This window comes from Heterodontus francisci, chromosome 13, assembly GCF_036365525.1.
Source record: "Heterodontus francisci isolate sHetFra1 chromosome 13, sHetFra1.hap1, whole genome shotgun sequence".
Classification (NCBI taxonomy): Eukaryota; Metazoa; Chordata; class Chondrichthyes; order Heterodontiformes; family Heterodontidae; genus Heterodontus; species Heterodontus francisci.
In genome coordinates this window covers 99,155,846-99,172,037 of record NC_090383.1, presented here as the reverse complement: position 1 = coordinate 99,172,037, position 16,192 = coordinate 99,155,846, and the positions used below count along the sequence as shown (strand labels likewise).

Sequence of the window (16,192 nt, the reverse complement as noted above, 5' to 3'; positions counted from 1 at the left end):
TCACACATTATCACTAACCATTCCTCTGTTAAAGGACCTCAGTGAATGCATTGTCATCCACTTCAATTTACAGTGTATATTTTGTCTGAAGCATCAGCCATTCTGAAAAGCAATATTCAGAAGATCTTTCAGCTTGTTATGTCCAAACAGCTGAGGGTGTTAGAGTTTGAATCAATGGATTGAATTTAAAATTGGCATATTTTTCATAAGATAGTTATAAATATGTACCTATAATTCATACTTTCATTATGAGGTATGTCAGTTATTTATCTGTTTGGGACGCTGGTGCTCATAGCAATACTCAGGGACTGTTTGCACAGCATCTCCCTTTCACAGTTATCCCTGACTAGCTTTGCTACTCTATGTATCTCTAGACCTCCACATGTCTAATAGTGCAATTTTGAAAGGCACAGGATTCAACTCTGTTCCTTATTCATCTCTTGCTCTAAACTACAATATCTTGAATCAAACTTTTGGTCGTTTTTTTTTAGGCCATTCCTATAGAGTGCCTGACCTGTATGCAGTAACTGCTTAAGGTGGCACAATTGAAATCAGAAGTATATTATGTTGAAAGTAGTGGGCTGCAAATGTGTAATGGAGTGTTTTGAACTGCTTTAGCAAACAGTTCATGAGTGTCATCTTATTTCAGGTTTACCTGGTAGCCTTTAGTTTGTGAGCTTTAGATTTTGGATATCTGAATTATAGGAAATCTGAAACCAAAGCTTGAAGAAATCCTGTTGCTCGTTTTGACCTATTTTTCTTTATCCCAATAATTTCTTGTTTAAACTACCTTGGAACATCACAGAGAGAATCTGCTGAGCTCATCACTCTTAATTAATCTGTTTTATCTTTGTTGATCTGACTCCCCTGCCACCCACTGAGGCCGCAGGTAATGACACTTTTTAACTGTCACTGAATAAAACATTTTAATGATTGCACTGTCTGTTCCAAACTCCCTAGGCTTGCTTTTGAAACAAAGATATTGCTGTGTTTTTATGACCCTCATATCCAGTTTAGCAGTCTATTTTAGATCTGAGTTAATGTGTGTCCCCTGGTACTTCAGCAAATCAGTGATCTCAGCTCCTTTTCATTTTATACTTCTGGGATTAATATCTATGTTTATGTACTTTGTTGTTGTTTTAAGACTTCTGCTTAAGTCTTTCCTTCTCACATTACCATTTCTTGCGTGTCTCCAAGACATGCACAATCCCTGAATAAAATGGTGGACCAATGCTTTCAGGCCTACAGCAGTGCTGCTCTTAGAGGTATATGCAAATGCACTATACTATATGGTGGATGGTCTGTCCTTTCAAAATCTTGCGTGATCTTCCTTTTCCCAACAAAAATATCCTCGTCAGGTCTTCAAAATTGGAATGCCTTATCTCCCTCAGTCTTTTCTTCCTCCTACAATCGCACAGTCTTTTAAAAACCCAACTTTGCATCACCTAATCTATAATTCCTGATTTATCTCATCTCCTTTATTCTTCTCAAGCTTGGTGCTGACCTCCACTATGGGCCCGGACCCTGGCCCTGCACCCAAGTTTCTCAATTGGGAAAAAAAAATTGGTCGAAGGTAAATTTTGTTTCCTTGTAGAGAAGCATCTGCTCTCCATTGTCAGCTTCACTTTAGCCAGTAACAGACCTGAGAGTAGATGCTTAATGGACCAATGATTTTTCATTTCTTTCCACTCATCACAGTCTTGTGATTTCGTTCACTTTTACACAGACAACACCACCCTACGGCTTTTTCTATTTTGCACTGATTCCTGCGTCCATTTATTTTTTTCCAAGCATTTTTCTTTTTTGCAATCAGTTCAGCACCTTTACTATTTTCCTGTATTTGGGGAGTTTAAACTTGTGATGTATCAGTCCATGACACAGTAAGTTAGAGCTCTGATGTCCTGGATCCTTTGTACCCTTCCCACTAATGCAGCCATCTCATCTCTGAGATGGATTTGTGAGTTTGAATATATACTATATATGTTGTTCATTTGTTTTATAATTTCCAGCTTCATTCATGTATAAAGGTAAATAAATTATTAACAGTAACTGACCCAGTGTTCAGAACTAAAGTTCACATTGAGGTATAACTGAAGTGTTATTGGTGTAGAGTTTTCAAGCTTGGCAAAGGCTAGTACAGACTCTGAAACACAGTTTTCTGGAGACGTTAATGGATAAGACCAAAATGTAAGTATTTATTGATGTATTCATAGAGTCATAGAGAGATACAGCACTGAAACAGGCCCTTTGGCCCACCGTGTCTGTGCCAACCAACAACCACCCATTTATACTAATCCTACATTAATCCCATATTCCCTACCACATCCCCACCATTCTCCTACCACCTACCTACACTAGGGGCAATTTACAATTGCCAATTTACCTATCAACCCGCAAGTCTTTGGCTGCTAACTTGCTTTATCGGTCGCACAGTAGGCAACAACACAGCTTATGAAAATGGATATCAAATTTTGTTCTACTCTGACAAGCTGTCTACTCTGTTAGGTTTTTACTTCACTTAGTCCAGGTGCATTGGTATCCTCAGTGTTACATCTTTCATCATTTTGTTTTCAAGGCTAATCCCACCATCCAGAGTGTTTGCTTGGGAGAGAATAACGTGATTGAGGAGGAGTTAAAAGCAAATGGTAATGTCACTGAGTGGGCAGGAGGTGGAGGAGGAGGTGGAGGAGCCACATTTATTTTCAAGGTGCGTATTTAGAATAACCTGATTCATCACAGATTTTTTTGAAAAAAGGCATCCTCCATTTTATCAATTAACGTTATACATATATCCAAACGATCAAAAATCCAAGCTACTTAACAGTCTTAGAAGAAATGTTATTTTAATGCAATGTTCTATCTAAGTGGAGAGTTATGCAAATATTAATGAATGATGGCAAATTTTTTTTGCCTTGGATGTGGAAGATTTTTGTGTAGTTCCTGTCATCTTCATCAGAAAACACGAGGGGAGGTTTTGCAGTCACAATGTCAGTGGTGTAGGAATGGAGCAAATGCTAGGGAATTGGAATGTCTGGCACAGATCCATATTGTCAGATCTATGGCACTTTACTGCTGAGTTTACTGCTGAGACCTTTTAGATAAGCCTAAAGTGTTCTTCCTGATAAGAAGTGTTATTACAATTGATTTAAATGAAGCTATTATAAATTTCACATCTGCACTAGGTATTCTCTTGTGCTTGGTGTCGTTGTAAATGGTTCCCACTTCCCCTACACTGCAAAAGATTTTTACCACCTACTATCTAGTTGTATAATAACGTGACCCAAAGACTGTAACAATAAATCCCCCGTTGTTTGCAGTGGGTCCTGTGATCTCACATGTTGTTGGCAAATTAAAGCCCATGGATTATAGGGACAGTGGCAGCATGGATACAAAATTGGCTAAGGGACAGAAAGCAGAGAGGAGTGGTGAATGGGTGTTTTTCAGAGTGGAGGGTGGTATACAGTGGTATTCCTCAGGGGTTGGTATAAGGACCACTGTTCTTTTTATATATATTAGTGACCTCGATTTGGGTTTCATAGTTTCAAAGTTTGCAGATGACACAAAACTTGGAAAAGTAGTAAATCATGAGGACATGGAAGGTAAAATGGGAGTTTTATAGCAGTTGAAATTTGACGCAGAGAACTGTAGTGGTACAGTTTGGTAAGAAGAATGAGGAGAGGTAATCTGAACTAAATGATACACTTTTAAAGTGGGTGTAGGAACAGAGAGACCTGGCATGTACACAAATCTTTGAAGGTGACAGGAGAAGGCTATTAAAAAAAGCATATGGGATCCTTGCTTTATTAATAGAGGCATAGGGCAGGATTTTATGCTGCCTTTGGAGACCAGCACAGAGGCAGGGGACAGAAAATGGCAGGGGCGCCATTCACGACAGTTGTCCTGGTCCCCGGCCATTTTGTCCGGGGCAGAGAAGGCCGAGGACGGCCTTCCTGCCCCTCGGCTAATTGAGGCCCTTAAATGGCCTAAGGGCCTCTTTCCGCCTCCACTCCAATATTGTGGAGGACCGAGGGGTCTGCTGTTGTGTGGAGACACCGCCAGGTGAGATCTAGCGGCTTCAGGGGAAGGGGTCCCTCCTTTGGGGGCAATCCATGGCTCCAGGAGGACCCTCCCCCAGTGGCATGACCACCTCCCTTCACCAGGAAACCCCTCCCCTCCTACCCTGTTGCTGGGGCCTGCCTCACTGGCCCCGGCAACCCTGATCCCACTCACCTGTCTTGGGGTCTCTGAACTCTTGGGCCTCCTGCAATACCGGCAGGGGCCACCGATTGGCTGGCAGCTCTGGAAGTGGGAGCTCGTCCCTTAAAGGGACGGCGTCCCCGACGGCAGGCAATTAATTGGCTGCCCACCGTTAAATTATGACAGTGAGTCCAACAGAGGGCCAATGCCTGCCACTGGGACCCCTGTCGCCGGAATAGAACCCAGCCCATAGAGTACAAAAACAAAACCCTTATAAACACCAGTTAGGCCTCAGTTGGAGTACTTCTTTAATTCTGGACACCAAAGTTTAGGAAGGATGTCATAGTCTTGGAGAAGGTGCCGAAGAAATTTACTAGAATGGTACCAGGGATGAATAACTTCAGTTATGTGGAGAGACTAGAGAGGCTGGATTTGCTGTTCTTAAAGCAGAGAAGGTTAAGAGAAGATTTGATACAGGTGTTCAAGATTATGAATGGTTTTGATAGAGTTGGAAGAAGGATTAGAGGGGAGTTGAGGAGAAATGTTTTCACCCAGAGGGTGGTGGGGGTCTGGAACTCAGTGTCTGAAAGGGTGGTTGTGGCAGAAACCCTCATTGCATTTAAAAAATACTTGGATACGCACTTGAAATGCTGTAATCTGCAGGGCTACCTCCCAACACCTGGAAAGTGGGATTTGGCTGCATAACTCATTTTCAGCCGGTATGGACACGATGGGCCGAATGGTCTCCTTCTGTGCTGTTAATTTTCTATGTTTCATTTAACTGTATTTTACAATGTGATTGCATTCCTGAAATATTCCAGATGGATAACGGAGAACCAATACCATTGCTGATAGCAGCAGGTGGAGGTGGCAAAGCCTATCTGAGTAAAGATTCCAGTTTCCCAGAAGAGATGTTGGAAACTGATTCCTCTGTTCCAGGTGTGAATGGGAGGTCAAGTGCTGCAGGTAAGTAATATCCTTAAACAGCTTTGTTTGGTCTTCTATAGAATTCATTATCCTACCATTCTGGTATCATCTGCAAATTTCAATACCACCCCCTCTAGTCCTATATCCTATCTTTTGGTAGAAGGGAATTTATATCTATGCTTTGAGCACTAAGCTTGGAGCACCAGAACCTCTCAGGAGTCATTCTTTTGGAAACAGAAGAAGTCAAGTATATTTTTCTTTTAATTTAAAAAGATCAGCATAAGGCAAAGACAGGTGTATCCATACTTCCCCTTGCAGATTTCTGCCACATCAGCTTATCCATGTCGTCCCGTTGAGAGTAATGTATTACCATTGAAGCAGATGTATATAAAATTGGACTTTATTTTCACTTTTATAGTTAGTCTAACTGCTTGAGTATTCTCAGCTTTAGCTCAAAAAACCTGGATCTATTCCACAGAGGTTTTGTCTTGTGGATGAAATCAGACAGTAAGTCCAGAGAGCTTGGATTTGTTTTTCTCGGAATTTGTCTTTTCTTGAGGGTGGTGACACACTATAGGGTACAGTTGTACGAGCATTGGCTACGTTGCCCAAATGGTCATTCTTCATGCATGAATCTGAACATGTGTGGACTATTTAACTATGGAAGGCATTACCATCCTACTCAATCCTGTCCCCACTCAATGTCCACACGCATTCACTTTCCAGCAAGAATCACCGGATAGTGATCTGGCAATTCATAATTTTCTCTAACAACTTGATGGGCAAAGAACAGCTTTCTTTTATTCTCCTCTTTAATTCATGCTCCCTATAACTTTTGCTTTCATAGATCTCAGACTGAATTGAAGAAGCTTTTCACCTGTTATCAAAAGACTGGCTGTAATGTTCTTATATTGTGGAAATAACATGACCTTGCAAAGCAATCACACTGTAAAGTTCCTTAATTTATGAAGCCTTAAATCCTTCAGCCCTTAGCCTTATTGATCTCCTTATAATTACTTCAAGTAGATTGCTGACACATTGGCATTATATCCCATTTCACCAATTCACATCCAATTTGGAATGTCACAAACAGTCTCTCTGCAAACCACTCTGCAGATATTATCTTTGATATGCCATTAAGACTTCAAATCACAGCCAATTTAAATAAAACTACTACAGGATAATATTTGTGTTTTATTGCCTCAAATACAATTTTTAAATGTTACTTAAGGTGACTTAAAATAATGCGTAATCTGCGTAACCAATCAGGTCTGAGTCAGTGGCCTCAATGTGAACTCAAGCCTGTCCTTTCTTCAGTGAATGACTGTAGTGGAACATTGATGTGATAAATTAGTACATTGCGCTCTGAACTGGACAACCCGGATGCAAATTTGAATCCCTGCTAATATTTCCGCACTGCTTTCCCCCCAATGCTAATCTCAACCAACCACGGTGTCAAACTGAGGCAGAATGCTTAGTCACTGAGAGAATTGCCATAAGATCGTATTTCTGCTACCAGATGGCCACATAACAGCACTAGAAACAGCTGTAGAATTGTCCAGAATCGTCTGACCTAGAAAGGACCATTGGGCCCAGCAAGTACATTCCTTTTCTATAGGTCAAACTCACTTCACCACCTTCTCATCACATCCTTCAATGCCTTTTCTTTTCAAAAGCCTCTTGTATCCATTTATACCATCTGCTTCATTGACTTTTGCTAATAACTAACTCCACAAGCTCAAAATCCTTTGCGTAAAAATTGTTCGATCTTGATTTCTTTCTTACTCCTGACTTCCCAAATTTTAGTTTGCACTCCTTGGATTAATGATACAAAACTAGGTGGGAATGTAAGCTGTGAGGAAGACACAAAGAGGCTGCGAAGAGATATAGGGCTGGATTTAACAGCAGCCCCCGCCCGCCCCCCCTCCCTCGCCGACCTGGGAGTCGTGGCAGGGGGCGCTGGAAAATACCTCCGGCAGAGGCTCGCCATGGGCCTCGATGCTGGGAAGGCCCGGTCTGATATTGCAGGTGGCATCGAGGTCTCATGGTAGCCACCGTGCCACTGGACAACAAGAGACAAATCTAGATATTTAAATAAATGTAAATTAAAGAATTAAGTACTTACCCACTCCCACCGTCCGTCCCACTCTGAAATTGGTGCCGGTGGCCAGCACTCCCACTTGGTGGAACACTGGTGGGGAGGGGGGAGTAGGTAAGTTTCTCTGTGCAGGAGTTGGGGGGGGTGGGTGGCGGGGGAATGACGCCAGAGTAATTTAATTGGTTTAGGGGATGGTGAGAAGGGGCAAAGTTTAAGGTTGATGAACCTTGTGGGGGGGATGGGTAGGTCGGCAAGACAAGGTGTTTTGGTGGTGGGGGAGAGGGCAGGTCATGACTTCTAAGCTTATTGGGGGATTGGGAGAGGAACAGCATCACTTAATGTATTGTTTTAACATCAATATTCCTTTAAAAATTGATATGGCATTATAGGTCTCGGAGCCCTTTAAAAATGGCGTTGGCGCCTGACGCCGTTGCTGGGGACAGACTGCCCACTCCCTCCACGTCATTAATGAGGGGCAGTCCGCCCGGGCCAATTAAATGAGCCGCCGTGCCGACGTGTGGTCCGCTTGGGCAGACCGCCATTTTTGAAGCTCGCCGCAAAGATCGGCAGTGACCATGTAAAATTCAGCCCATAGACAGCTTAAGTAAGTGGACAACAAGGTGGAGTGTAAGTGGGGAAATGTGAGCGTACTCACTTGGTCGTGAATATAAAAGCATAATTTTTTTAAAAAGCTTGTAACTTTTAAAAGTTGATGTTCAGAGAGATTTTGGTATACTCATACAAGGATCACAGAAAGTCAGCATGTCGGTACTGCAAGCAATTAAAAGAAAGATTTGCATTTATATAGCACTTTTCACGACTACCAGATGCCGCAAAGCACTTTACAGCCAATGAAGTATTTTTTGAAGTGTAATCACTGTTGTAATGTAGGAAATGCTGCAGCCAATTTGCCCAACAAGCTCCCACAAATAGCAATGTGATAATGACCAGATAATCTGTTTTTTTGTGAAGTTGTTTGAGGGATCTGTATTGGCTAGATCACCAGGAATAACTTCCCTGCTCTTCTTCAAAATATTGCCATGGATCTTTTACTGAGAGGGCAGATAGGGCCTTGATTTAATGTCTCATCCACAAGATGGCACCTCCAACAGTGTAGCATTCTTTCAGTACTGCACTGGAGTGTCAGCCTTGATTTTGTACTCAGGTCCTTGAATCCAGAATCTTGTGACTCAGAGGCAAGAGTTCTATCAACTGAGCTATGGCTGATGCTTTTAAAAAGGCAAATGGCACGTTGGCCTTTATTGCAAGGGGTTTAGAGTACAAGAATAAGGCAGTCTTCCTGTAATTGCATAGGGCTATGGTGAGACCACGCCTGGAGTACTGTGCACAGTTTTGGTCTCCATATCTGAGGAAGGATATACTTGCCTTGGAGGTGGTACAGCAAAGATTCCCTCGATTGGTTCCTGATATAAGAGGGTTGTCCAATGATGACAGGCTCAGTAAATTTGGTCTATACTCTCAGGAGTTTAGAAGAACGAGAGGCCATCTAATCACAACATATAGGATTCTGAAGGGGCTTGACGGGGTAGACATTAAGAAGTTGTTTCCCTGGCTGAGGAATCTAGAGCATGGGGCACAATTTCAGGATAAGGGGTTGAACATTTAGGACTGCGATGAGGAGAAATTTCTTCACTCAGAGGGTTGTGAATTTTTGGAATTGTGTACCCCAGAGGGTTGTGGATGCTCCGTCGTTGAGTACAATTAAGACTGAGATAGACAGATTTGAAGTCTCTCAGGGAATCAAGGGATATGGGGAGCAGGCAGGAAAGTGGGCTTCAGGCAGTAGATTGACCATGATCATATTGAATGGGGGAGCAGGCTCGAAGGGCCGAATGGTCTACTCCTGTACTTTTTTCTTATGTTCTTATCCCTTGATATTAGAACCCTTCACTATAGTACAGAATTTGTCGATCAATTTTGTCAATTACTTCATTCAAGACGTTAAAATAATGACACTAAATGCCAATCTGCTTTAAAAAAAAATTCAAACTTCCAAGACTTGAGAATAAATCAATTATCAACTCACCTTTATTGGTTTGGCTGTATGTTTTCCAAACATTCATAAATCACCATGGTGCTGCTAGCAGTGAGTCAAAAGATTTGTTATTTTGGAATCGAGGTTATCTAATTCCATGTAGAAGGCAACATCATGGGCAGTGATTTACAGTGACTGGATATTAAAGGTCAATTTTTATGAAATCATATTACACTGGTGTTTTGGAATTGAATTCCACAAGTCTCACAGACTAGTGGCTACAAGAGCAGGTCAGAGGCAGTGAATAACTCATGCCTGATTTCCCAAAGCCTTTCCACCATCTACAAGGCACAAGTCAGGAGTGTGATGGGATATTCTCCACTTGCCTGGATGAGTGCAGCTCCAAAACACTTAAGAATCTCCACACCATTCAGGATGAAGCAGCTGCCTGATTGACACCCCATCTACCACCTTAAACATTCACTCCCCTCCACCACTGGCGCACTGTGGCATCAGTGTGTACTATCTACAAGCTGCACTGCAGCAACTCACCAAGGCTCCTTCGACAGCACCTTCCAAACCTGTGACCTCTACCACTTAGAAGAACCAGCGGAGCAGGCACACAGGAACACCACCACTAGCAAGATCCCGTCCAAGTCACATACGATCCTGACTTGGTAATATATCACCATTCCTTCACTGTCACTGGGTCAAACCCCTGGCACTCCCTCCCTAACTACACGGTGGGTGTACCTACACCACATAGACTGTAGGGGTTCAACAAGGTGGCTTATCACCTTCTTCTCAAGGGCAATTAGGGATGGGCAATAAATCGCCTTGCCAGCAATGCCTACATCCCGTGAACGAATAAAAACAAGTCTAACTATTATTTTGCCAGAAGTGTATTACATAGAAATTAATGTATGGAAATAGGCTGTTTGGGCCAACTAGTCTGTATTGATGTTTATCCTTCACACTAGCATTAGTCCTGGAAATTGGCTGCAAGTCTTCCTGGAACAGCTGAGGAAATCTGTCACTGCCTCCAGGAAGCTTTGCCTTCTTGTGCACTGCTTCTTAGGTAAGTGCAAGAATGTTCTCCCTGGCCTGTTCACAGAATGTCTGTGTCCTTTCACCTCTTCCTGTTTCTCCAAATACACCAAAATTAGTGGGATTTCCAGAGACACCTCTATGGGACAAAAAACAGGCTGCTTGCTACAATAAGCTCATTAAAAACCTTTTTCCAACCCACTTTCACAATGCCTTAAGGATTCAAAATTTCTGAGCAGTCCATGGTATCAACTATTGAACCCTTCAAATATTTATAAGAGAAGTACTTGACTTCAGCAATTCCCCAGGCTTTGTGGGTAGGAACAGGAACTTGTAAAATGGGAGGCAAGAGGCACAAAATTGATTCTATATTCTGGCTCCGCTTTGGACACATTTATATATGTAAGTGGAGCTTTCTGCTGTTTGAGTCATAAGTCATTTACAGTATAGAAGGAGGCCATTTGGCCCATCAAGTCCACGCCAGCTGCCCGTGGAGCAATCCAGTCAGTACCACTACCCCGCTCCATTCTTGTAGCCCTGCAAGTTTATTTCCTTCAAGTGCCCATCCAATTTCCTTTTGAAATCATTGATTGTCTCCACTTCCACCACTCTTGTGGGCAGCGAGTTCCAAGTCATTACCACTCACTGCGTAAAAAAGTTCCCTCTCACATTCCCCCTGCATCTCTTGCCCAACACCTTCAATCTGTGTCCCCTAGTCCTTATACTATTAGTTAGTGGGAAAAGTTTTTCCTTGTCTAACTTATCTAAGCCTGTCATAATCTTGTTAACCTCTATGTTTCTATCAAATCTCCCCTTAATCGCCTTTGTTCCAGGGAGAACAACCCCAGATTTTCCAACCTAACTTCGTAACGAAAATCCCCCATCCCTAGAACCATTCTGATAGATCTCCTCTGCACCCTCTCAAGGATCCTCACATCCTTCCTAAAGTGTGGTGACCAGAATTGGACGCAATACTCCAGTTGGGGCATAACCAGAGCTTTATAAAGGATCAGCATAACTTCTCTGCTTTTGTACTCTATTTATGAAGCCCAAGATCCCACATACTTTGCTAACCACTCTCTGAATAGGTCCTATCACCTTCAAAGATCGATACACATGCTTAGAATTGTGCCATTAAGTATATATTGCCTCTCCCTATTCCTTCTGCCAAATTGCATCACCTCACACTTGTCAGTATTAAATTCCATCTGTCTCCTGTCTGCCCATTCTGCGAGCCTGTCTATGTCCTGTTGCAGCTGGTTCATATCATCCTCACTATTTGCCACACCTCCAAGTTTGGTATCATCAATAAATTTTGAAATTCTGCTCTGTATTTCAAGATTGACGTCATTTATATAAAACAAAAAAAGCAGTGGTCCCAGCACTGACCCTTGGGGAACACCACTGTCCACCATCCTCCAGTCTGAGAAACAACCATTTGCCATGACTCACTGTTTTCTGTCCTTATGCCAATTTTTTTATCCAATTGGACACTAACCCTCTGGCGCAGACACAATGGGCTGTATGGTCTCTTTCTGTGCCATAATCTTTCTATGGTTCTATTCCATGAACCTCAATTTTGTTAACCAGCCATTTATGTGGTACTTTATCAAATGCTTTCTTAAAATCCATATAGACAACATCCACCGCATTCCCTTCATCAACCTTCTCTGTTACTTCATCAAAAAATTCAATTAGATTTGTCAAGCATGATTTCCCTTTTACAAATCCGTGCTGGCTCTCCTTAATTAACTCAAACTTCTCCGAGTGCCAGTTGAATCTTTCCCTAATTATTGTTTCTAAAACCTTGCCCACCACTGATGTTGTATTAACTGGCCTATAGTTGCTAGAACTGTTCTTACACCATTTCTTGAACAAGGGTGTCACATTTGCCACTCTCCAATCCTCTGGCAGCTCCCCTGTATCCAGGGAAGATTGAAGATTATGGCAAGCTCCTCTGCTATCTCCATTCCCACTTCCTTTAGCAACCTGCTATGCAAGTCATATGGACCAGGTGACTTATCTACCCTAAACATAGCCAGCCTTTTTAGTACCTCCTCTATTGCCCCGATTCTCTTGGCTTCTACCGATATTTTATCAGCATCCTCTTCCTTAGTAAATGCTGATACAAAGCACTCATTAAATATTCTAGCCTTGACCTGTGCCTCTATGCATATATCATCCTTTTTGTACCTAATAGGCCCCACTCTGCTTCTTACGACCTGCTTACTCTTTACATGCCAGTAAAAGATTTTGGGGTTCCCTTTTGTGTTGGTTGCCATCCTATTGTCTTTGCCAGTCTTATTTTCCTCTTCACCGCCCCCCTCAACTTATTGTATTTGGCCTGCTTCTCACTTGAAGAATTCACCTAACATGCATCATACATCCTCTTTTTTGTTCAGTCAAAATCTCCATCACCCTCACCATCCAAGGAGCCCTGTCTTTAGTTCCCCTACCTTTCGCCCTTGTTGGAATGCACCTAGCCTGTACCTGAAGCATCTCTTCCTTAAAGATAATCCATTGTTCCATTACAGTTTTTGGTCCCATTTTATCCTAGCTAGATCCCTTCTCATCACATTAAAATTAGCCCTCTTCTAACCTAGCTGTTCTACCTGATATTATTCCTTGCTTTTTTGCTTTAGGAGTCTAAATCTTATGATGATCACTCTTACCGAAGTGCTCCTCGACAGACACTTGGTCCACTTGGCCCATCTCATTTCCCAGCACCATATCCAGCAATGCCTCCTTTCTAGTTGGCCTGAGAACATACTGATCAAGGAAGTTTCCTGAACACATTTCAGAAATTCCTCCCTCCCATTTCCCTTTACTCTAAAATTATCCCAATCGATATTTAAGTAATTAAAGTCCCCCAATATCACCGCTCTGTAGTTCTTGCACACCTCTGTGATTTCCCTGCAGATTTGCTCCTCTATCTCACTATTTGGAGGCCTATAGAATACCCCTAGTAGTATGATGATACCGTTTTTGCTTCTGAACTCTAACTCTTGATATTAGAACTTGCATTGCTGGCTGAACAAAGAATGATTAATACCTGGAGTGGGTAAGTGAGTGCAGGAAAATTCTTTACAATCATTCAAGATGTAATTAGGTGGTGTGATGTGGGATTGTGGGTTTTTGTGAGTGGAATGAACCAAATGACCTTCATTATTTTGTGAATTTTGTTTTTCTGTAGTATGAACAAACAAATATTAATCCACCGACGCTGGACTGTTACCCTTCCCAATGAATGGATCAGGTCTAAGTGTTTCATTCACCCTTAAGAGTAATTCTGAATCTTAAAGAAAGATTGACTTTAACATTTCAAAATAATCCCAGTTTCATAAAAAGTCAATGACATTTTGATGTACCTCCGACCATATTTTACGCTTAACATTTACCCTCCATCCTGCGCGTTTACTGATATTATCGGTGACATTACTCAAAATTGCAATACTGATCCCATACATTACAATGTTGCTGTACCCACAGAAATTTACCAGCATTGAAGAGAACCAGACCGATTAACTTATCGTGTTTCTTATATCTTAATGGAGAATAGGCTGTCAAAAGTGCAAGAAAGCAAGTGCCTTTCACAACCTCAGGGCATCCCGCAGTGCTTTACAACCAATTAAGTACTGTTGAAGTGTCGTCACTTCAAAGAAACACAGCAGCCAAGATTGCACAATCAACATTCAGATAAATGACCAGATAATCTGTTTTTGGCGGTGGTGTTTGTCGGATAAATGTTGGCAAGACACCATATGCTTCTTGGAGAAAAGCACCTTAGGGTCTTTTACATCCATGCGTGATGGCAGACAGAGCCTCAACTTAACATCTCATTCAAAAGTCTACCACTCAAGACAGGGTAGCACTCCCACAGTACTGCACTGAAGTGTCAATCTAGATTAGGTGCTTAAGTCTCTGGAGTGAGGCTACAACCCATGATTTTCTGACAGACGCAAAAGTGAGCCAAAGGTCGTGTCATTAAAAATCCTCCAGATGTGGAAACAAACATAGTTTGATCCTGGTCACTGCTGTCACGGACTTATTTTTTTTCTCCTCGGATTAAAAAGTGTGTTCCTTTAAGACTGTTTGAAAACATTGTGCCTTTAAGACTGAGCACAGGGTGCCAGCTGCACCTGTCCCTAAGCCACAGCAGGAGTAATGTTTTGATTTGACTGTGTAAAACAGGCAAAAACTGGTCTGAACCAGCAAACAGTGAAGCGTGCTACTGGAGAAGGGAGCTGTTTATTTTCTCTCAGCAGAAATTCTACAAGGAGCTACAGGCCAAGTTAATTGCCTTAGGAAAGAAAAAAAACTTTTTTTTTAAGAGACCTTTTGTATTGCTGAAGGTAGTAAAGCTCCTTTTCTTTACTTCCAAGCTAGGCAGTATTTGCTTCAAGATTGAATCTCTCTTGACTTGATTACATTTTTCTGGAATTTGCTGGTGGTCTTGATGCCTTCTGCAGCCAAAGAGTTTGAATGCCTATCAAAAACAGACTATTTCATCAAATCCAAGTGAAGACTTTGAGTAGCATTTGATTATTTCCACATTAGAATACCTCATTCATCAGGAACGTAACCTACAAAGACTTACTTATTTATTTATTCTTAAGAAACAGCTAATTTTTAAAAACACCACTTTTAAAACCAGTTAACTACTATTATTTTTGAGTGTCTGTGTGTGAATAGGGAAGTTAGGTTAAAATAAGAAGTTATAAGGTCTTTAGACATAGGTTTATCTTAATAGTGTTTAAGATTTAGTTTTTTTAATAAATAGTTAAATTGTTGTCTAAAGATACCTGGTTTGGTCTGTTTTATTCTGGGGGTTACTAGCGTGTCTAATTGAGCTGTTTTTCTGGTTGGGTGGGGAAACTTAAATAATATGCTGCGACCTGTGGAGTGATGGGACTGAATTGACAGTGTGTTGCTCCTGACGTGGTCATAATACTGCTTAGTTAGTTAGGGCTTCTAAAACTGACGTCCACGCCCCAGAATGGAAAAACAAGAATTAGTCATGGTTTCTTCGCTCAATCAGTATCCAACATGGATGTCGATCAAGGACAGAATCAGCCTTAATGATAATGTCGCCATGGCCGAAAAGGCGGAGGTTGTGAATTTCCTCATGGTTCTCTTGATCAACCAACTGTGATTTTGATGTTAGGCTGAGGCAGTTTAAGATGACTCTGTAGAAACCCTGGATAATGATGTACAATTGGGAGAACTCTCAAGGAAATTTATTCCATTACCGTCTCGGTTCACATTTGAAGCATGATTATTTTGAGTGATGTACCCAAAAGCTGTCAGCACCTGTAGAACCAAATTCCAGCAAAAAGTACTCCTCAAGAGGAAGGGATCAAATAGAAAACAAAACTGCATGAAAGCTTTGAATAAATTAAAAACAGCACCCTTGTCATATTTATTAATGTTCTGGTGGGAAAGCTGCAGTTGTGATGCTTATTCTGTATTGTCATAATTCATTTCCCATATAACCCATATTACTAGTACACTCCCTAATGTGTAGACACATTTAACATATAAATTGTTAACATTGCACTTATTGAGCTGGATTTTGTAGTTCCACCGCCTGGAGCGACAGCGGGTGTGGAACATGGCGGCTGTCCCCCATGGGACCCGTGCCACCGGACCTCCGTGATTACATGGCGAGCAGCCACTTTACATATCGACTGCAGCCTCCCCCACAACCACCACCCCCTGCCTATCCAATCACGGGGCAGCCTCGGCATCACCTGTTGAAGGAGCAGGTGCTGGCACCATGTTTAAAAGGCTACCAACTCTGCAAACGGCACATCATAATGCAGAGTTTACCCCTTCCCCCCCGCCATACCCAAAAGAGAGCAGAATTCCCCCCTTCCCCCCGCCATACCCAAAAGAGAGCAGAGTTCCCCCCTTCCCCCCGCCATACC

At 42.0% G+C, this 16,192-nt stretch overlaps 1 protein-coding gene across 2 annotated transcripts in view; it reads left to right on the top strand.

The window, feature by feature from the left end:
- Positions 1 to 16,192, top strand: part of LOC137376531 (ALK tyrosine kinase receptor-like) — a 1,023,571-nt gene that overhangs the window by 854,877 nt on the left and 152,502 nt on the right. For both annotated transcript variants that reach the window (XM_068045253.1, XM_068045252.1), the window contains exons 14-15: positions 2,576 to 2,707; positions 5,019 to 5,163. In XM_068045253.1, the coding sequence (XP_067901354.1) occupies positions 2,576 to 2,707; positions 5,019 to 5,163 (277 nt within the window). The remainder of the gene's footprint in view (positions 1 to 2,575; positions 2,708 to 5,018; positions 5,164 to 16,192) is intronic.